At 46.3% G+C, this 21,453-nt stretch overlaps 1 protein-coding gene across 11 annotated transcripts in view; it reads left to right on the forward strand.

The window, feature by feature from the left end:
• The window catches only part of KCNMA1 (potassium calcium-activated channel subfamily M alpha 1), a 666,778-nt gene that overhangs the window by 180,443 nt on the left and 464,882 nt on the right, over window positions 1-21,453 (forward strand). For all 11 annotated transcript variants that reach the window (XM_080926078.1, XM_080926079.1, XM_080926070.1 and 8 more), the window contains exon 2: window positions 13,814-13,975. In XM_080926078.1, coding sequence (XP_080782204.1) covers window positions 13,814-13,975 — 162 coding nt within the window. The remainder of the gene's footprint in view (window positions 1-13,813; window positions 13,976-21,453) is intronic.

Raw genomic sequence — 21,453 nt, forward strand, 5'->3', positions numbered from 1 at the left:
GAATCACACCAGTTTCTAAGACATTCTTCAACCATGTTAGGCAAGCTGGGTTAGAAGGAAACCTGATATAATTTTGGAAAAGCCTTCCTAGAGAAAGGACAAGCTCACAGCTGCCTCGTTTCTTTCAGTGTACAGGGTTGGAGGGATCTCAGGTTCACAGAGGAGTTCACTGGGCCTGGGACTGCCAGGGAGACAGCTTAAGTTTTGTAGGCTGTTTTCTTTCTAAAAAATATTTAATTATTTTATGTATGTGAGTATACCGTAGCTCTCTTCAGACACACCAGAAGAGGATATGGGATCCCAGTACAGATAGTTGTAAGCCACCATGTAGTTGCTGGGAATTGAACTCAGGACCTCTGGAAGATCAGTCAGTTCTCTTAACCTCTGAGCCATCTCTCCAGTCCTGTAGGCTGTTCTTTGTCTCATTGCAGGTCATCTAGAAGGAACGAAAGTTTTCTGGTCCCCATAGACATAAAAGTCAAGTTGTCTCTCCACTAACTGTTCAGTAATTGTTAAATTTCATAATAACACCAGAATCTCCTATTTGGCTGTGAGCTCTGAACCTAGATTCAGTTAGAGTGAGGACCTAGGGTCTTAGGTAGCTCAACTTTCTGACCCCACTTGGGGCCTGGCCTAGCTGAAGTTTGGTTGGCTTAGATCAGTGGCTGTCTGCCTTCCATATTATGCCTGATCACTCGCTGATCATCTTTCTGTCTCATCATACCCCTTTGTCCTGCTAGGCTTTAGCTTCCCAAATGGAAATGAAAGGATGTCTGATGGATAAACTGTAACAGCTTTCTGACCTCTGTCCAGACCCCATCCAATTTCAGCAAATGAAAAAGGCAGACAAATGCTCAGTTGGTGAGTTCTGTAGGCACATTTTTGACTAGGTCCTAAATCACAGTGGGAATTTTCCTGAGACAGGATGACTCCTTTTGTAAACAAGGGCATTCATCTTGTTGTGATGGACATGCCTGGGGGAGCATGTGCCTCTCAGAGGCCCTATATTGTCTGATTGTGCCTGGAGTGGGGTTTGTGTTGAACAATACAGTTCTAAAGGAGTGACAGTTAAGAAAACAGCCATAGGTTATGCTAGGAGTCCTAGAGGCTGGCTTGAATTAGCTAGGTGTTCACTGCTGGGGGTTGGGCTTGCCTCTCCAGGGTCTACTGAGTGGGTGTTCTAAATTCATCAGTGTGTGGCTCTTCACCATTTTGATATATACCATATATTTTGGGCACATAAACATGTTTCACCCCTAACTGTTAAGTAATTGTCAAATTTCATAATAATACCAGAATCTCCTATTTGGCTGCTGTGCTAGAAATCTAGATTCAGTTAGAGTGAGATTCATATATATATGTTAGGGAGTTAGGGAGATAGCTCTTTGGGTAAGAATAATCGCTGCAAAAACATGAAGCCTTGCATTTGAATCTTTAGCATGTATGTCAAAAACATGGCCTGGGTGTGCGTGTATGCTTGTAAGTGATAGCAGGTAGAGACAGGTATATTCAGGGAGCTTTCTTGGCCAGCCAGTCTCAATAGAAAATGTGATGTTCACTTCAGTGTGAGGCTCTGCCTTAAAAATATATGGTAGAAAGTGATTAGAGAAAGACACTGTGTCTCTCTTCATGTTGGGGAATCCTCACAGCCACATGCATGTGCTACAAGCATACATGTGTGCATATGCACATGTGTGTGCACACATCTATGCATAGACCCTCTCTCTCTCAAAGAGCTTCCAGAGTTGAAACATTACAACATGAGACATAACAAGAAAACAAGATCTCCTAGCCCTGTTCAGTGTTGAGATAACAGAGAAGGTTGGGGCACTGGGGGAAAGACGGGGGAAGAGAGAGGGGGCTGTAGAGAGATGAATCTGGGTGGAGAACTTCATTGGGTCCCCAAGATTTGATCAGGGAGGAAAAAGTGGGGGGAATGGAGAGAGGTTATTTCAGTAGGGGAATGGCATACACAACGGTGTGGAAGTCAGCTGGACCAGGTCCAGTCACGTCATTTGAGACAGAGCAGTTCAACATGTAGTTTGGGAGGACACAGTCAGGCTGGGGCTAGAGGACAGCAGACTGGGCCTCAAGTACTTCTGGTTCTGAGCTTTGGACAAGGCATACTTGGCAAGATTTTGAGATTCCAAACATTAGGAGTAAAGAGTGAAGGGGAGAACAAAGGAAGGTCTACTTAGTTGTTCTCTCAGCACACTGCAAGGAGCCTGCTGTGCTCCAGGGACCCTAAGGATGTGGCTTGAATAGATTAGGGAAAGACCCTAGCTAATCCTCATGTAGCTTTTGCATCATGGTGAGTGCTAGAGAACAAACAGTATGGATAAGGTATTACTGGGAACTGCAAGGGTAAGAACAAGTGGCAAAGAGGTGGAAGGCTCTGTGTCGCTTTGGACACTGGGCATTGGCTTCGATAGTTTATGGGTTATTCTTGTTCTTCTCTGTATTCTTCCTCTATGTGAAGGAGTCCCTCCTTGTCACTCACCATACTTGCTGTGAGCTGATGAACACTTTACTACTGGTGCCTCTCAAGTGATGGCATGGGACCACAGGGACAACTGCAGCCTTTACAGAGAGGCAGTCTTTGCTCTGCATATTTTCTGTAGTAGTTACATTAAGGGGACTTGATGCTGAAAACTGAGGACCTTGTAGAGTGGCACTAAGCTCTGGGGACCATGTGAACTCTTCCCTCTACTCCGTGGGCAAGAATCACTAAAAGTTTACTCTCTGAGGCCCAAGAATGTGTTCATGAGATTTGGAATTTTCTGGTCAAGACAGGTTACAGATACAGCCTGAGCTCCAGGTGTGTGTGTGTGTGTGTGTGTGTGAGAGAGAGAGAGAGAGAGAGAGAGAGAGAGAGAGAGAGAGAGAGAGAGAGAGAGAGAGAGAGAGAGAGAGAGAGAGAGAGAGATCTGGGTGCCTTCATTTCTTTATCTGTAGAATGAGGGTCTGGACCATGTAAGCAATGTCTAGACTTCCTGGGAGAGTCAATTAAACTTTAAAACAGAATTTCACAAGGCTGCCAGCTTCTTATTTTGACAAGCAAAGGTCCAACAAAGAAACTGTCAAATGCCAAATCCACCATCATTGTCATTTCCTTCAAAGGGCAAGTTAATACCCAAACCAAGAAGTGATGGCACAGTGTGAGAGAAAAGGACAGCTCTTCCCCGCAGAGCACGTCAGCTGTCTTTCACTGGCCCTCAACATTTAGTTATGTTGGCCTCTCCATTCCAGATAGCATCCTGGACACTGTTTCTGTGTTTCGTGCTGCTCCCATAGAACCCAAGAACCAACCTACAAACCCTTTTGTTGTGCAGTGTGAGGTTCCTTGAGAACCCAGTGACCCTTCATCCCAGTGGTGCCCCTGGGGTCCCTTCCTTCTCTCCTTTACTCACTCTTGACCCTCTCCCTGGCTCTCTGTGACTGCTCTCTGTTGGAGGCTGGGTGACCAGTTATATACGAGCTAAGAGAACATTGGATGTGAGGAGGTTGTGACCTCTCTGACCCACTGAACAGACCCATTTAATCTTTGTAAGACCCCCTTTTCCTCCTCAGGGCCTTCAGCTATCCCCTCCTTTATTAAGTTTCTTGTCCTTGTGACAGAATACCTGTCAAAATCAGCTTAAGGAGAGGTTTGTTCTGGCTTACAGTTTTAAGGCACAACCTATCAGACAGGTCCGGTTCAGTAGCAGGTATATGCAACAGGAGTCACATTACATACACAGGGAGGAAGCTGAAAGATACCTAGATTCTGATGCTCCGCCCACTGTCTTCTGTTTGCATCATGGCGGGCTCCAGCTCATGGAATGTCGTTGCTCACCCTGGGGTGGGACCTCCCACCTCAGTTAGTTTAATCTATATAATCCCTCAAACATGCATGCAGAGGTTTCCCCTCTAGAGTTTCTAGATTCTATCAAGTTGATAAGGACCAAATCCCACCCACATGCACACTCATGTTTTCACAGTTGTCTTTTCTCCCCTCATACTTGAATAAAACAAGAAGATTGAATTTGACATAGGCATGAAGATCCCCGATTTCTTTCTTAAGCACATGGCATTGAGATTTATACTTTTGTTCATCTCAAGGAGAACTTGCTTCTGCTTTGGAGAATTGAACAGAGATCTGATTTGATACTTGGAATGTAGTGGATTCTAACCTCTTGGTGGGCAGAGCATGGCCAGGCTCATACAAGTGCATTGCCTGGCACCGAGAAAGTGCCAGGCGCTATCCACAGACTTCTCATCTTCTTACTGTTATAGTCATTATGGTGACCCTCACAGGGACCTCCTGAGGAAATATTGGGCCTGGTTTGCCATTGAGGAAACCAAGACTAGGATAATTGGAGATGCTTGATTAAGGTTGCATAGTTCAGTAAAGTGGAGCCAGGGATTTTGTGATTCTGACATGGCCTGGCTGTCTTACATCTCTTTCAGCCATTTTTTTTTTTTTTTTTTTTTAACCATGGGGACCCTGTATCAGTTTCTTATGAGTAACTTATTTTTTTTCAAGTCTGCATGTTCTATGGTGTTTGGCTCCTTCTTTCTAAAGGATATGAATGTCCCAAGGTCCCCGGTAGCACTCTCTGTACAGTACTGTGACTCGGAGAGTCATTTTAATCTTTTTTAGGAAAGAAAACAAGTTTTGTAGGGTTACACGGTATCCTTGAGACAAGGAAAGTGCCCCATAAAATGAAAATTATAAGGAAAAGGGATTTGTGGGGAATTAGCTTCTGGTAGTTTTGTGAGGCCACTGGGCTACAGAGGGACTGCTTAGCACCTCAACTACTCATCTTTAATATGGGGAGAGTAGTGTTTCACTGTGGTGTTGGCAATTGGTATCACAGAGATAACACAAAGCATTTGGACAATTGTCTCCATTACTAATCCAACTGAACCTCTCTGGCCTTGCCTCAGACCTGCCTGCTGTAATTAGACACTCGAGCTGGTCTTCCAACTGGGGCTCTCAGATAGTTCTTATTCTAGCCAATTTAGAGCCATTCTATCTGGGTGGTGCCCCTGGGGTTGCCCTACGGATCAACAGTTCTGTGCCTGCCTCCTTGCAGGTCAGATAATTGCCTTAGACTTGCCCAAGGACACCTGACACAGGAGTGTCATAGAAGAAATATCTGTTAATCCATTCCAAATTTCCAAGGTTCTAACAGTGAGCTCTAGGCTTCCAGTAGTATTATTAAAGGAGTCAGTCATAATAATTCTGCAAAGATACATGTATTTACTTGAGGAATGACTTATTAATTGGAAGTAGCAAAGGATGGTATTTGAGAACATGTCTAATGCTTTGTGGTTCAACTTAGCAGTCCCTTTCATAGGACATTTCTCCAAATCCCCTTTCATACATGTCTGACTACAATCTAATTTAGGTTTCATAGTATCTTGATTTTTAGAAGCTGTCAAGTGAAAGACAACCAGTGGTATTAACAACCATCCTCTTGGAGAGAACACCTATCTGATTCTTGGTACATTGTGTCTTTATGGGCATCATGGAATACAAAGAAAAACCTGGCCTCTATACTTAGGCCAATCAGATTTAAAGATCAGTTTGGCTACTCATGACAACAGTGTCTCACACTTATCTAAAACAACCAAGAAGAGAATTTGGCCTGTTATTGAGGATAGAGGGGACCAAGAACTTTCTGAGGGCCAACTGTCCCTTTGCTCTTTTGTACTAGGAGTGGCTTATTGAGCACTCTGAGAAAAACTGGATGGATACTCCTCCCTTCATGACCCCAGTGAGGGAAATGACATGCAGTGGCAGAGCTGAGCCAGGAACAAGCACAGTGAGGGACCCATAATCTAAACTACAAGGTCAAGGTAGTTCAGAGCTGGACAAGACCCTTGGGGAGAGTTTACACAGCTTCTTCAATTCTGAGACATGAGAATGTGAGGCCCAGAGCTTTTGTTAAAGGTCACTTGGCCTTTCTCTACCTTTTTTTTCTCTACCACAAAGATTTCTGAAGTACAATTGTTCAAACAGGTGCTTTGGAGAAAGAATGTCTGATACATCTGGATAGCAATGGCCCAAAAAATTGCCTGAAGCATGTGAGCTGTGGTAGGGATAACTGGTATACCCTGGTGTCATTCTAACTCCAAAACAGTAGGCTTTGTCTGAGCTTATTTTTAAGCTTCTGCATTACAAATCTGCAGACAAGGTGCCCATCCCTGGGATCTGTAGTCCAATAGTTTGCAAGAACACCAGCTGGTCAATTTCGGATGGCCTCATACAGTATCCCAAGGATCAATGGGGATAGATTTCTCTTCAGCCGTTCTGAGGAATGTTTTGAGCAGTCAGGGATAGGATGCACAGCTGGGCTTCCCCAGGGCAGAAATGAATTTTGCTGCCCTCCCTCCCTAGCTCTGGCTGAGACCCGAGGGCTCCTCTGCCCTAGTTCTCTCCTGGAGTCTCCAGTGGCTGCCTCCTCTCAGTCATCCATTCATAGAACTCTGGTCATGAACACCCCAGCTGGCGGTACCCACATTATGCTTTACTTGCTTGAGCTGCTTTTGGTAATCTGCCTAATGCCCTAATATGAAGGATTACTGGTACCTGGGGAAATGCCCACGGTCTGCTGTCCTCCTGCCCAGGATGTGTGAGAGGCTGTGGTGGGCTTTCCTCCTCTCTCTCTGGCAGTAGGGTGGGCAGAAAAGAGGACAGTTCTTCCACCTGTAGGTGTGGGGTCCCTAGGGGAACAGGACCAGAATGATGGTTTGTATGGAGACATGGAAGCATCTCTCCCCTTGGGGTGTATTTTGAGTCATGATATTTCAGGGTTTTCAGCCAAAATAGGCTGTCTGCAGAATGTCATGGTCGTTCTTGTGAAATAAAGCTGCAATGGGTATATAGAAATGACAGACCCCTCCCTTCCCCTAAAGTCATATCTACTTATGTATAGATAGCACAGTGCTTTAATGGGGGGGGGGGCAAGTGCTCAAAGATGCTGTGATTGCATTGCCACAGGGTTTGGGTCTCCCCACCCCCCTTGTCATCCCGGCATTGTCCTCTGTGGTCCCCTGTAAGACTGGGCCTCCTAGGACAGAACTGGGATATGGATGTCCCAAGGACAGGTCCAGTTTCACCACCTGTCACCATCTGTCTGGCAGAACAGAAGCTCCTGTGCTGTGTGTCCAGCTGAGGGCATCTGTGTGCAGGTACCTGCCTCAGCTTGACAGATGAGGAGGGGGCCATAGGAAGCCATGGGGTATGGCTGTGAAGGAGTTTAAGCAGATGGAACAATACAACTCAGAGGGGAGCCTGTCTGTGCAGGCTCGGGGGGGGGGGGGGGACAGCTTATTATGTAAACCTGGAAAATGCGAAAACACAGTGGGGCCATGAGGCCCAGGAGATGAAAGTTTCATGGTACTGCCTTCTACAGAGGCTCTGTGGAGTTGATCATCTGCTCTATTCCTTGGGCCTAAGGCTCTAGAGGCTACAGCATAGGTTTCCCAGGGTAGGGGATGCACCTAGCCCCTTGGATGGTCCAGAGGGAGAAGGAAAAGTGATTTTCTTTCAGATCAAGATCTTAGGGTATACAGGATCCAGCCAGGGAAAGAAAGGTCTAGCACACCGAAGCCCTGGTAAGAGAGTAGCTGAGTCTCTGAGGATGTAAAGGACACGGGGGATAGAGTCAGATCTTCCCCACACATGGTGAATCTCAGCTCTCAGCAGGAGGGCTGCCCAGCCTGTGCGCCACCCATGTTCATTTCCAGCTTGACATTCAACTCCTTGAAGCAGGATTCATGGTTCTGGAATGGTTCTTAGAGGACAAAGGACAGTGTTCCTCTGACCTTGACTTAGCCAACTTCCCAGGGTATAAAGACCTCAAGGAAGGTCCCCTGAAGCGGCTGCAGTGCACACTTGGAATGATGGCAGACCGTTCCCAGACACTAGCTCTGCCAGTCACCCCCATATTCATTCCTCCCTACCCCACCCCCATCCCTGAGATGACAGGACAAATTTGCGTGCCCTCCCTTCTGCTGTCAGACAGTGAGGTTTAAAATCTGACAGTGCCTTCTTGGGCCAGCTGCTTAGACCTGTACTTGGTAAATGAGGATGTTAACACCTACCTCATAGGACTGCTGTGATCATGCTCATAATGGCACAGTGTCATTATCATTACTGTGCTTTTTACTAATATTAGCCAGAACCTAAGCCTGCCAAGAACTGGCTTTCATTCTGCAGCTCTCTTCCCTGTCCCTCCTCCTTTCCTCTTCTTCTTAGGTTCCTTCCTTCCCCCTTTTTGCTCCTCCCCATAGCCCTCCCTCTATCCTCCTTGCCCTCTCCACCCTCCTTCCCAGCCCTCCTCTTTCTTCCCCCACTCCATTAAAATGAACTTGTACTTACTGGAGCCCCAAGTGTTTAACTTGTAAAGCTGACAATGGTCTCCCCCGTGGAGCTTCACCACAGTGATGAAAGTCGATAGGTTTCCAGGTGGACATGAAAATCTTACCTAGACGGGGATGGTATGTCCAATAGGGTGGTTAGGAAAGGGTCAGGGGTCAGATGAGCATCTCAGCCAACACCCGGGAGACCAGTGGGTGGACACTGGAGCTGAGGGAGCTACCAATGCTAACAGCCTCTATATAGGAGTAGCCCTGGGCAGCGCTGGCAGCACAGGGACTCCAATGCAGCTGCAGTGAGAGGAGCAGCTTTCAGGTGACAGGAGTGGGTGGGACAGTGTGAGGACTGTCTTCAAAGAAGAAAGGAGAACTTTCAGAAGGGTGTTGGGCACAGTGACAAAGTGATCTGATTCGCTTAAAAAAAAAAAAAAAACAACTATTCTCCTTTCCAGATAGCCATTGCTCAAACTACTCTTGGGGCTGTAGCTGGTCTTTGGTCTTTGTGGGTTTTTCCCCACCCTTCATACTCCCTCTCCAATTTCACACCCAACACTAGATAGGAGATAAATAAATGTGAGGGAGAGAGAGAGAGAGAGAGAGAGAGAGAGAGAGAGAGAGAGAGAGAGAGAGAGAGAGAGAGAGAGAGAGATGTCTTTTCTTCTTTGACTATGACTGCTAACAAACCACATTCAAGTTCCTTAAACAAACAACAACCACACCCACCCTGCCTCTCAGGGACCCTGGCATTTATTATGCACTCTCTGAAAAGTTCCCAGAATTCCAAAAGTCACACAATCACAGAAATTATCTGCAATGGACAAAACCACACTTCTGATAGAGCACAAGGCAAATCATAGTCAGCTGCTACAGACAGAAACAACCTAACATCCCACACCTGGGGTTAGAACAAAAGCACATTCTTTTATTATTTCTGTGATTTTTTTTTTAAAGAAACCAGAATTGCGGTCCAATCAGGCCATTGGCCACAGGTGACATTAAAGTCGTGGGACCATCTGTGTCTGTGTGCTGGTGGGAAGTCGTTGTGTGAGCAATTCTAAAAAGAATGGGGAGAAGGTAGCAAAGGCCATTGCCCAATAGGGTGTGTGCCAGAGAGGACTGAGACCATTCTGCTCCCCAGTGTCCCTCAGATTGCCATGCCCATGCCTGGCTTAGAGACTTTCTCTAACCTCAGGCTGCAGCACCAAGGCTAGATGAAAGGACTGCACACAGCTGTGCCTGGCCAAGACGAGTGGGTGGGAAGGGTAAGGGATAGGACTCAGGGGCCTCTGAAGAAAAGCTGAGTGGCTCTTTATTGGGACTCCTCCCAAGGTGGCTACAGTGCCTGGGGATGGGGGAGCAGTAGCACAGGCTCAGTACTCAGGGTGGCTGCTTTGCGAGCCCTACTGCCTCACTCCCACGTGTTCCTTTGCCTCTTCTGCATGTTTCCGTCTCCTCCCCTAAGCATCTTTCCATCTGTTTCCATGTCTGGTGGTCGTTCCTCCTGAGGCCTGGGCAGTGTGGTCCCAAGTCTGTAGCATGTATCTCCCTCCCTTGGTAAGGGAGGGACTCAGACAGTGGTATCCTGGCTGACAAGGCCACCCTCTCTTGGTAGAGGTGGAGTCCTTTTCAGGGAAGTGGGGAGAGTTTGGGGGAGCAGAATGAGTGCTTTGCCATTCAGGACAAAGCGTGTCTCCCTTCGGAGGCAGTCTGCTATGGAAGATAAGAGGAGGACCAAAGTCCCAGGACCCAGAAACTGCCTCATTGTGACCTTGTCTCTCCTTGGAAGGCAGAGGTTAGTCCCATGGAGCTGAGGGCCAGGATGCATCTAAGTCAGCACTTGGTTTAGCCTGTCTAGTGTGGGAATTCCTCCTTAGCCATACTGGGTAGGGTCCCACAGTCTTGTATCCTGCAGAAGTTTTCTGTTCTGTTGTCACTTTGTGGAGGCTCACTCTAGACCAGTGGCCTTTCTAGTACCCCGATGGTTCTGGGAAGCTGTGACAGTTGGGGTTTCACGGAACACTGGTGGGACTACTGTGCCCTTCATACCTTCCCAGAGCCAGGTGCTTCTCCCCACTCTGTACAGAGGAGGCAGATGCTCGGAGTTAATGTGGCTGAAGGGGGTAGAGTGTCCCCAAGTCCTCCTGAGCTCTCTGCATAATCTGAGCCCTCAGGCTCTCTGCTGTCTCAAGTGACACCTGCTGTCAGTTACTGACCCTGTAAGATGGCCTATGAAATACCATGTATCTGCTAGATTTCTGTAGTGTTTAAGAAAGATGAGCGTGCAGAAAAATTTTACACCCTAATTGTTGAAATACTGTTCCAATTTCATAAATGGGGACCGTCACTGCTCTAAGAAACTATCGACCCTAATACCTCTCATCTCCTGCATGTCTCCAGCCGGGCCACTCAGCCCTCCGGGTCCCACCCCCTCTGCTCTGGTATGTGGAATTATGTGGAGTTATACCATTAGTAGAGAGTTGTTGGACTTCTGTCTTCTAAGCACAGACTCCCAGGCTAACCTGGCAGGCTGGCACGGGTCTTGCAGTAGCTCCCTGCTTCGTGGCCCCTCCCCCAGTCCTGCCTCCCACTCGTGGTAATTAAGCTCACAACATCTAGTGTAAGCAAATAGCAACTCGGGCATTATCTCCTGTTAGTTTGTGTTTTTCCTTGCCTATCATAAAGCAATTAAAATAATGAATGCCTTGTAAAAACAATAGGTAAAGAGGGTTGGCGAAATAGCATGCTATGCTTTGTATACCTCTTGGCTGTGAATTATAGATGCATTAAAACCATGGTGGCTGCAGGGGACTCCCTGCCTCTGGGCCTTTTCCATGCTGAAAAGTGTCTGTCCTTTGAGAGACCAGGCTCAAGCAGCAGGAAATTGGCCCTCCAGGTGGCAGCCGGAAACCAGTTGGCTGGTGTTATGTGGCTCTCTGTTGGTAGCGCCTGGTTTCTAGTATGGCATAAGGTGGAAGTGGTGGTGTGTGCCTATAAGCAGGTAGAGGCAGGAGAGTTCAGAAGTTCAAGGTCATCTTTGTCTACATAGCTAGTTTGAGGCACTTGAAGCTACCTGAGACCCTGTCTCAAAAACAATCAAGCAGAAACAAAGGTTAAGACCTTTTGGGTTGAAAGCACATCTTCCCCTTAGCCCTCACCATTCAATGGCCTGTTTTGAAAGTAGCAGCCCATTCTGGCTGAAGAGGATTCTAGGAAAGCACTTGAGTTAAGGCCCATGATCTATTTTGGATGAACAAGGCCTGATGGGTCTGTAAGTTGACCTCAGGGATGAAGATCAGATAAAACTGTGGGTTCTGGAGTGGGTCTGGCACTCTGAGAAGCTGAACGCACCTTGTGCTTTTGAATTGGTACTTGCCCAAGCCTGAGAACCATTGCACTCCAGTGTCAATGTCAGATGTGAGGTGGAGGTGGAACATCCTGGGGCTTGGTAAACGAGTCCCTGTTATGTGCCATTGGGCATTGTTTAGTTCTGGGCAACTGGTAATATCCCTTCTACCCCTCCTGATCCCAGTCTCAGGGCAGTCCCTGAATTGGTTAGAGGGCTAGATTTGTTTTGATTATGTACCTTGTTTACCATGGCTGCCAAAGATCACATCCTCCCCTGTTTCCCTGGAGAACCACCTCTTGAGTCTCAGCACCAGGACAAGAATTAGCAGACCACTGACACTAGCCTGGGAAGCTTGCACAGCAGATGTCACACAAATCAGCAGGTGGCTCAAGGCCTCATTCCCCTAGGCTCCCACTGGGGTTGTTCAGCCCCTGGAGCTTAAAAATCTGAAGAGTAAGATACTCATCCAGTCCTACATCCCCCACTTCTCAGTCCTACCCTACCACGTTAGCCAGCAGGAGTCAGGAATATCCCTAAGCCCAGCAACTCACCCCGTCATGTCATCCCTCCCCCACTTCCCTGGTCTCACTCCATACATCCTTCTCCTCACAGAAGGTTTCCACCTCTGCCTTTGGTTCCCCCTCCTCAGTCCCACTGTAGTCCAGAGCACAGTGATCCCAGGTGTTTTTCTGACTGAAAGTGAATACCAGGATTGTCAAGTGACGAGTGTAATTTACCGACATCTTTTCCCATCTGCGTCTGCATTAATAACCTCAGTGGGTGTTTGAGTATGGGTCTAGTTATATATGATTTTAGAATGATGAGTGCATGTATAACCCATGCATTTTTGGACATATTTGCAGAGATATTTGTTTATCTGAAATTTCCGTTTGACTGAGGTTCCCATCTTTTACCTTGAGTCCCCAAACCCAGGGCTCTGGTGGTGACAAAGAGCAGATACTCAGAATTCTTTGTAGCTATTCATCCAGAGTTTAGATGCCTTGGGTTTGTTGTTGTTGTTATTTTTGCTTTGTTTGTTTGGGCCCTGTGGTCCACACTGGCTTTAAACTTGTGGATGATCCTCTTGCTTCAAGCCTCCTGAGATTGCATGTGTGGGCCAGCATGCCCAATGTTCTTCGTATTTACTGTGCTAGCTATGTGCTTAAGACTGTGTTATGTGTATGACCTGAAAGCAACGTTGGGGCAGGGGATCATAAAAGAAATAAATGAGTGAATTATGGAGTATAGGGTTAGGGTTCAAGAGCTATGGAGAACAGTGACACTAAACAGTGGTGTTGGAAGAAGAGAGCTGGTGTTTTTCAGAGGGTAGCAGTTGAGAAGCTGACTGTCTGGGGATAAAACATAAGGAGACAGAGGCAGAGGCAAGCCTTGAGCAGGAAGGATACAGAAAAGGTGGGGGGAGGGTTAATAAAGGGAGCAGGGTTGGCATTTTGGGAGCAGAGTGACCTGTGCAGAGACTTTGTAGGAACTGTGACCCTTCTTAGTTGCTCTGTGACCAGAGGCAGGCGTGTTACTTTTTTTTTTTTTTAACGTGGTCAGAGAATAATGCAGTCTTCTATCTGTCATCTCAAGGGCATTCTAAGTGGACATTTACGAAAGGATTCTTTGGGCGCCATAGCATGCACTCGAAGGTCAGATGACCGTCCTGGGTGTCGGTCTTCTCTGTCCACTTTGTTGGAGACAGAAGAGACACCTCTTTTGCTGTTCTCCGTTGTGTATGCTACAAGGCTAGTTGACCTGTAAGCTTCTGGGGATCTGGAGATCCTGCTGCCTTGGCTCTCCATCTTTCTGGAGGAGTGTTGAAGTTACAGATGTACTCTTCTGTGCCCAGCTTTTCCTAGGTTTGAGAGATTTGGTCTCATGTCCTCACACATGCTTGGAAAGTGTTTTACCCATTAAACAATCTCCACGGCTTGGATTAAAATAAACTCCTTAGCGATCTCTCCTCTCCCACCTTTGTATCTTCATGTCCCATTCCCTCATCTGAGAAACCCTTTGGGTTCTGATTCTTTATGGGTGAGCATCTGATTTAAATCCAGCTGTTTGCTATGTCTCAACTCTGATTCTCTCTGTTGCCAGGAGGCCCAGAAGATAAACAATGGCTCCAGCCAGGCAGATGGTACTCTCAAGCCAGTGGACGAAAAAGAGGAGGTGGTGGCAGCCGAGGTCGGCTGGATGACATCTGTGAAGGACTGGGCAGGGGTGATGATATCTGCCCAGACACTGACGGGCAGAGTCCTGGTGAGTCCCTGGCCCCTCCTATATGAGGTGGTCTTGTATCTGCGTTGTTTTGCTTGTGAGAAGTGATAATGCTCTGAGTTTTCTCCAGGTCAAGTGGGGTGGGTGGCCAGTGCTCTGCTGAGCTCTCAGATAAGCATGATACTCCTCACACACGTCCAAGCCTGCAGTTTGGGGCTGCCTACAGAAAGCAGGCCAGCATCGCGCACTCACAACCTGCTTGCGGGTTACACTGAATTTTTGGGTCAGTAAAACAGATGTACACTTGTGGGCACAAAAACATTCATGTACACACTGAACCTGTATGATCTGTGGATAAAGGGTGGGGTATAGAAACAAACCAGAACCATGTCCAAAATTTTTCAGTCTAGGATCCAGGAGTTTATCTGTCCTTAACTATACCACCTCTGAGAGAGAGAGAGAGAGAAAGAGAGAGAGAGAGAGAGAGAGAGAGAGAGAGAGAGAGAGAGAGAGAGAGAATGATAATATTTATGTGTGCGTTTAGGCAAACACTCATACAAGTTATTGCTGTCCTCTAGTGACCTGGAAGAACTTGCTTGGGTACATTGACCTATTCTGTACTGTGTGAGCTAGCTCCTGAAGGACTCCTATGGAGACTATGGGTGGCTTCTGGTATGCATGTGTGTATGTATTGGGGGTGGGATATAGTGTATATGTGTGAAATGTGTGTGTATGAAGGTATACTGTATATTGCAGTGTGTGTGTGTGTGTGTGTATGTGTGTGTGTGTGTGAGTGTGTGTGTGGTATATTTATAGTGTGTGTGGTTGTGTGTGTGTGTTTGGTATTTGTGTGTGTGTGTGTGTGAGAGAGAGTGTTTGTGTGGTATATTTATAGTGTGTGTGTGTGAGTGTTTGTGTGGTATATTTATAGTGTGTGTGTGTGTGTGTGTTTTCTGACTCTGTCACCCAGGCTCTCAACATCCAGGTCTCATACAGGCACATCTTGCCTCTCTTACCTGCTTACAGAGAGCTTGGCTTCACCAGTTGGCCTTGTGAGCCCCTAGACTGGGTTAAGAATTATGATTAAGGCAGGCTTGCTGGGGCCAAAGGGCTACTGGGGTTATCAGTGTTTCAGTGCAAAGAATAGGGAAGAACTGGGCAGGTGGGCACAATTGCTTATCCCTGCCAGGCCCTTGACCCATCCTAGGTAGCTTCCTATCCTATTGCGGCCCTGGCTGGTGGCTTTCTTGAGTCTGGTCTGGGCCAGAAGTTTCCTGATGATACATCCATGAGACTTTTCTCTGTAACTTCAGCATATGTTTTGGGAGGGTCACCTTTCTTGGGCTTGAGGTATGGGTTCAGTGAAGAGTCAATTGCCTGGTAGGTAGAATAAGCAGGGACCTCATCAGCTACTGGATCAATGATTAAGCTGAGACCTGGGGTAGTGTACATAACTCCCCAGAAACTGCTTCTTCAGGGAGGAGCTGAATGCAAAGGAGGAGAGTCTCACTCAAATCCTTACAGGCAGTATTTGGATAGATACTTCCCTCACTGCTGGAGGGAGTGGGGAAGATACTCCAGACCCTGCCTGAGGAACTCAAAGGATATGCCAAATAACCTGGTGGGAGAACAGAACCCTGGGATTGAAGGACTCTTCTTTGAGCTTAGGCCAAAAAGTCACGTTGGAGCTAGCTAAAGATTACTTTAAAAGAGGGGAGGTGGGAGAGGGCACTTCTGGAGATAGAAACCAGCAAGGTCGGTTGCTACAAGGGGGAAGACAGGAGGGCAGTTAGGTCCTTTGTGAACTAAGAGCGGGTCTGATGAGGATGTGCATGTGGCTTGCTGCTGGGTGTGGCATGGCAGGGATGGCACCATCATAGACTCCCCTTCTAATTCTGTAGGTTGCTCTTCCACACAGATCCGAATAAACTTTGCCTTGGAGACAGTCGAGGTTGGGTTCTGGGTCTGTATATGCTTGTGCAACAGGGGCAAAGTCGTGCCTTCCACATATATGGTATCTACTCTGTGTAGTCATGAGGATGATCTATGATAGCCATACTTTGAATTCTGAGTGAGCAAGTTTAAGAATACAAGCCAAAGAAAAATGTAAAACATCATGCTGTGGTTAGATATCAAAGTATCATCAAACTGATATACAAAACATCTCATACACATGACAGACATGGACTGGAAAAATTGAGACAGTCAGTTGAAATTCCCAAATTGAATGCTTTACCCCCATAGCCGAGTTTCTCATGGCTGATGTTCCAATTCCTCCTTCCCACTGTAGGCACTTTATAATGGGATGGACAGTAGTAATATGTCCATTCCACTACTAATGCTGAATTATTGCTAGTGTGATATCTATTGTTGTTCTCAGCCTGTTTTACCCTCCCTGTCACAGAGATTATGGGGGGCAGTCCACCACAGTAAAGGGACCTTGGAGGGCTCTCTGAGACAAACTTGCTTGGGTCTGAATTGGGATAGGAACAGCCCTGTTTCAGAGTCAGCATCTCAGTGAGCTCATGCAGGACATGATAGTTTCCCAGTGTAATGTTTGTCACAGTGGCTGTGGCAGACACAGGGTGGCAGAATAGGAAATGATGTCATCTTTGCACCTCTCCAAGGCCATCACAGCCAGTGGCAAGATGTTCGTCAGAACTGTCTAAGTGTTCTGGAGATCCAGCTCTGTGCCAAACATTTTGTCTGATGAGTTTGGGCATAGTTATTAGGACAAGGAGATTTTGACAGTGGGGCTACTGGGATTGTCTGTCCTATAGCCACTTGGGTAGCTACTCAGAAGGAGACACTTTGGGTAGTAAGCTGCTGCCTCCTTAGTGATAACACAGGAGGGAAAGACAAGGTTTGAAGTGTAGGCAGGTCACGTGGTCAGGTAGGTAGATAGGACTGATACTATACAATTGGGATCATAGTGCCAAGCTCTACCCAAATACATCCACACTGCTAATGTACCATCTATCACGTTATGGAGAGTATCTTGTGAGCCCAGCAGGCACTGCACCAGCCCTGTTCCTTGCCATTATATTCACTCACATATCCTACACAACTGTTTGGATTGCAGGGTGTTCTAGTTTCATTCCTGTTGCCATGATAAAATACCCAGACAAAAGGACATTTAGAGGAGGGATTTCGATCAGCTCATAGTTCCAGGTTACAGTCTACACTGTGGGAAAGTTGAGGTGGCAGGAAATCCAGGAGGCTTTAAGACTAGAGAGAACCAATGCTTCATGGCCTCCTGGTTACTTATTTGTACTCAGCTAGGCTTCTCCTTTTAGGCATTTTGGGAACCCCTGCCTAGGGAATGGTGCAGCCCACAGTGGGCAGGTCTTCTCACATCATTTAATTTAATGAAGACAGTTCCCCAGAGACATGGCTACAGGCCATCCCACAGCAGACAATCCCTCAGTAAGTTTCTTCCCAACTGATTCAGTGTTGTAGCAAGTTGACAATTGCAGCTAACTGTCACACAGGGGCTCATAACAAGGAAGCAAGTTGTTTTTTCTCCTTCGCAACTGAGAAAAATCAAGGCACAGAGAGGGATTTTGCTCGGGAAACAGAAACCAAAGCAGCTGTTAGTGGCAGAGCCAGCTAGGTGGTTACACGGACTTCAGATGCTCAGCTTAGTGTGTTCCTTCTTGATCATCACTGCCTAGGTAAAGACAGTACCATTTCCTAGTCAGTCTTCCATGTTGCTCTGAATGCGACAATCTAATATTACTATTCTAAACCCAGACAGGTCCGAGGCCCTCAGTTTTAACCCTCTTAACCCTCACAGGTAGAAACAGGTTCATCGCAATCCGTTTTTTACCTTCGGCTACCTAAGGTGTCAACCGCTCTCTGGTCTTCCTGAAAAACGCCCTGCCAGGCTGCTGGACCCCTTGAAGTGAAGGATTCCCTGCAGCACAGAGCAGTGTCTCAGAAGTCTTTGAGGAGAATGCAGACCTGCCTTTGTACAGAAAACAGATTTTACCAGCACACAGGACAAAGCTGCCCCGCAGGTTCTGAGCCCAAAGCTGTACTTGTTTTAAGTGGTCCAGATATGTATCCCTGCAACAGTGGGACCAAACCAGTACTACACACTGGCTGCTCAGCTTCCCTTTTTTTTCAGTTTTTAATCTGTTTTCCTTGATGCACACTTAGGTGCTTGGCCTCCACTTCTGAGCCCCCTTTCACCTGTCTGATTCTTATAGGTGAGAGTATTAATGTTGGAGTATGGTAGGTAAGGTCTGGCTGGGGGAGGATTGGCTAAGTAACCCAGATGATCTATAACAACTGAGCTTGCTGGCTAAGTACCACATTGATTTGATAAATGATAATTTCTTAACATCTCTGGCTGTGCACTCTGTAGAGGCACAAAAGAGCAAGCAAAAACAAGCAAGCAAAACCCAATGTGAGCTACTCATACTGTTGGGTTAAATAGGTAACTGTACAGTTCCATCCCAGGAGAGACAGGTGGTCAGCAAGACTCAACTGGGCCTCAGCACCAAAGTGGTCAGTTCTTTGACTCCAAGGTTTCAGGTCTCAGACTCTCTCCTTAGGACCAGGCTTCCCAGACAGAAACCAGAGGGGCTGAACGGGCAAAGCTCTCTTCTGAAAAGCGGGCTTGAGCCAGAGGAAACCAGAGGGATGACATGCAGACCAGGCTGTCTTTAAAGAATGTTTTATTTAAAAGTTTTAACTAAAAACAACATGGTGTGTGTGTGTGTGTGTGTGTGTGTGTGTGTGTGTGTGTGTGTGTGATTGTGATATTGAATATGTAGGCTTATGTACCTGTGCAGCTGGATATAAAGACCAGAGCAAAACACCCCAATGTCTTCCTCCACATTGCATTGCTTTGAGGAAGGGACTCTTTCTGAACTGAGAACTGACCATTTTGGCTAGGCTGGCTTGACCACAGAGCTCTTGTGATACTCCTGCATCTTCTCCCACTCCACCATGCTACGGTTGAGATGTGGAGCAACGCCTGGCTTTCTAGCAAGGTGTGTTAGGGACTGGAAGTCAGGTCTGTATGCCTACTGAATACTAGCTCTTAAGAGCTCCGCTATCTTCCTAGCCTCCAAATTAATGAGTGTGAAAGTAAAATTAGATGTCTCAGTCTGCAGGCCCATCATCAATGTCTTCAAACAATTACCTATCAAATATATTGGGGCAAAATGGCCACTCATTGAGTGTGTGTCCTCCTTTTCCTTATTCCATTTTTTTCATCCCTAATCAACATAGTGAAGCAGTTATTCCCGTCACATTTACATTGTGGTAAGTATTACAAGGAATCTAGGGATAGTTTCAAGCCCATGGGAAGATGCGCGTAGGCTTTCTGCAAGTACTATACCATTTATATAAGGGACGTGTGCATCGTTGAATTTGATACCCACGGGGAGTCTTGGAAGCAATCTCCCACAGATGCTGATGGACACTCGTACACGCTTATTTTAGAATTCTGAAACATGTTGGAGGAATCGCTGAGAAGTTCCATTTTAGGATCTGGAGCTGGCCTACACTCAGTGAGACTTTGTATGAAGGAAGATACCTTTAGGATTCTTCCCAAATGCCTGGGCGTTGCTGAGGACCACACTGCCCACATTTCACCTTCCTTACTTCAGACATGCACTCCTGGGGAAACCAAATAAGCTGCTTTTACCTGAAATCATGGATTTGTCAGCTAACACCGTGCTTATTCTAAATTGGGAAAGGGGGAATATTGTTTTTTGCTAGCTGCTGTGAGCCAGTGTTGGCTGAACTACATGAACATAGAGAAGCCCTTGTTTGAATTCTATGTGGCCTCATTTACCCTACTTTTTCTGTTTCTATTCCCTTTCCCTCTCTGTCTTGCATTTCTTACTTTTCTAACTGACACATATATTTGCTGTTAGGTGTTTCATACATTTTTTTTGTGAGCCAGATTAAATCCTTGTAAGGCTAAAGTGATATCTAGAGATGGGGGCAAGAAACACTGGACCAGCTTTTTGTTTGTTAGTTTATAATTTGTAGACTCACGAACCTAAAATCAATATATATATTTTATTTCAAGGTTGGCAAATGTTCCTGTTATGAACATTTTAGGCTTTGTGAACCTTGCAGACTCCATGTTAACTACTTCATCTGCCATTTTGATTTGAAAGCAGTCACAAACACTCATGCTGGAGGTATATCCCAATAAAACTTTATTGAGAGAAGCAGGTGATGGGCCCATGTGCTTTCTTTCATAAGCAAAAGTTTATCCCCTTAGTTTATAAAGTAATCAAAGGGTAGGAATGAGAGTCTTATAGAATACAAGTAATAGTACTGGAAAATCCATTTACAAGGAAGAAAGATGTATATATAGATGCACACACATAACACACACACACATGCATAAACACACACACAAACATACACTTTGTCCCTCCCCCAGTTTCCACAGGAATTTCATTTCTGAATAGTCACATTCATTTCCATTGATCCCAGAGCAGCCATCTCTCTAAGAAATCTGTCCTGTGGCTAACAGTAGCTATACCTCGAAATCCATGACTGCTTTGCCTGAATCTCCTGCCAAACCTATGATGGATGTCATGCTTTGCGATTCTCTTCAAAGACCAATTTCCCCAACACAGTAACTGGCTCCTTGGGCAAAGATAAAGCCCTTAGCATCATTCATTTTAGTTCCTTTCCCCACGTGCTTCCGCTGCTACACTTGAACGTTGCTCCAGGAAACATGCAAATATAATTCCAGACCGAAAACATTTGCTATTCACTCCAACATCTAGGGGAGGCTTTATCAATGTATGGAGAGACAAAATGCCAGTCTCACCCTTTATCGCTCTCAGTAGGTCACATGGGTGGCATTTTGACACATTATCTACCTAGCCGGGGCCATTTTCATCTTATCTTCAGGGGCTCAAGAGAAAATACATGCTCCCCATGTCTCTCAAGCAAAAGTCACCCCATTGGGTTAATGGGGTGAAGTAGCTGTGCTGTGCCTGCCGAACTGTTTGAACATGGCGCGTGATCAGTGAACCCCAGGAGGGGAGAACATGGGCATGAAGAATCTGCCATGTGACCCATGCTACTGTCCTTTATTACTGCCATCAGTGGTGGGGGGGATGCTGATGCTGGCCATGTGTCTCATGTGTACCCGAGCCTTCATCAGTGGGACTTGGTGGCAAATTCACACACAGCATACATGTCCATCTTCTTCTTTCTTCCCCACATCAATCTTTCATCCTTTCATATTTTGGCAAAACTACATAAAATTGTCACAACATCAACAGTTATTCTCTAGGGAAGAAAGAACAGGGATCGCTTGGGTTTGTATTATGGGTAGTGACGTATTACTGCTTCTCTTCTGTCCTGTTGGAAGCCAGCAGGTTTCATTGGCATGAACACCCTTAAGAGGGGCTTTGGGCCAAACAACTTCCATAGTAATTCACTACTAGGACTTAAATTATGCCTATTTTACCCTGTGTTTGTACGTTGGTGTTAGTCAAGAAGTCAGAGATGATATATTGCTCTCTCATATGACT

The sequence above is a fragment of the Micromys minutus genome (assembly GCF_963924665.1).
Source record: "Micromys minutus genome assembly, chromosome: 12".
NCBI classification, from domain to species: Eukaryota; Metazoa; Chordata; class Mammalia; order Rodentia; family Muridae; genus Micromys; species Micromys minutus.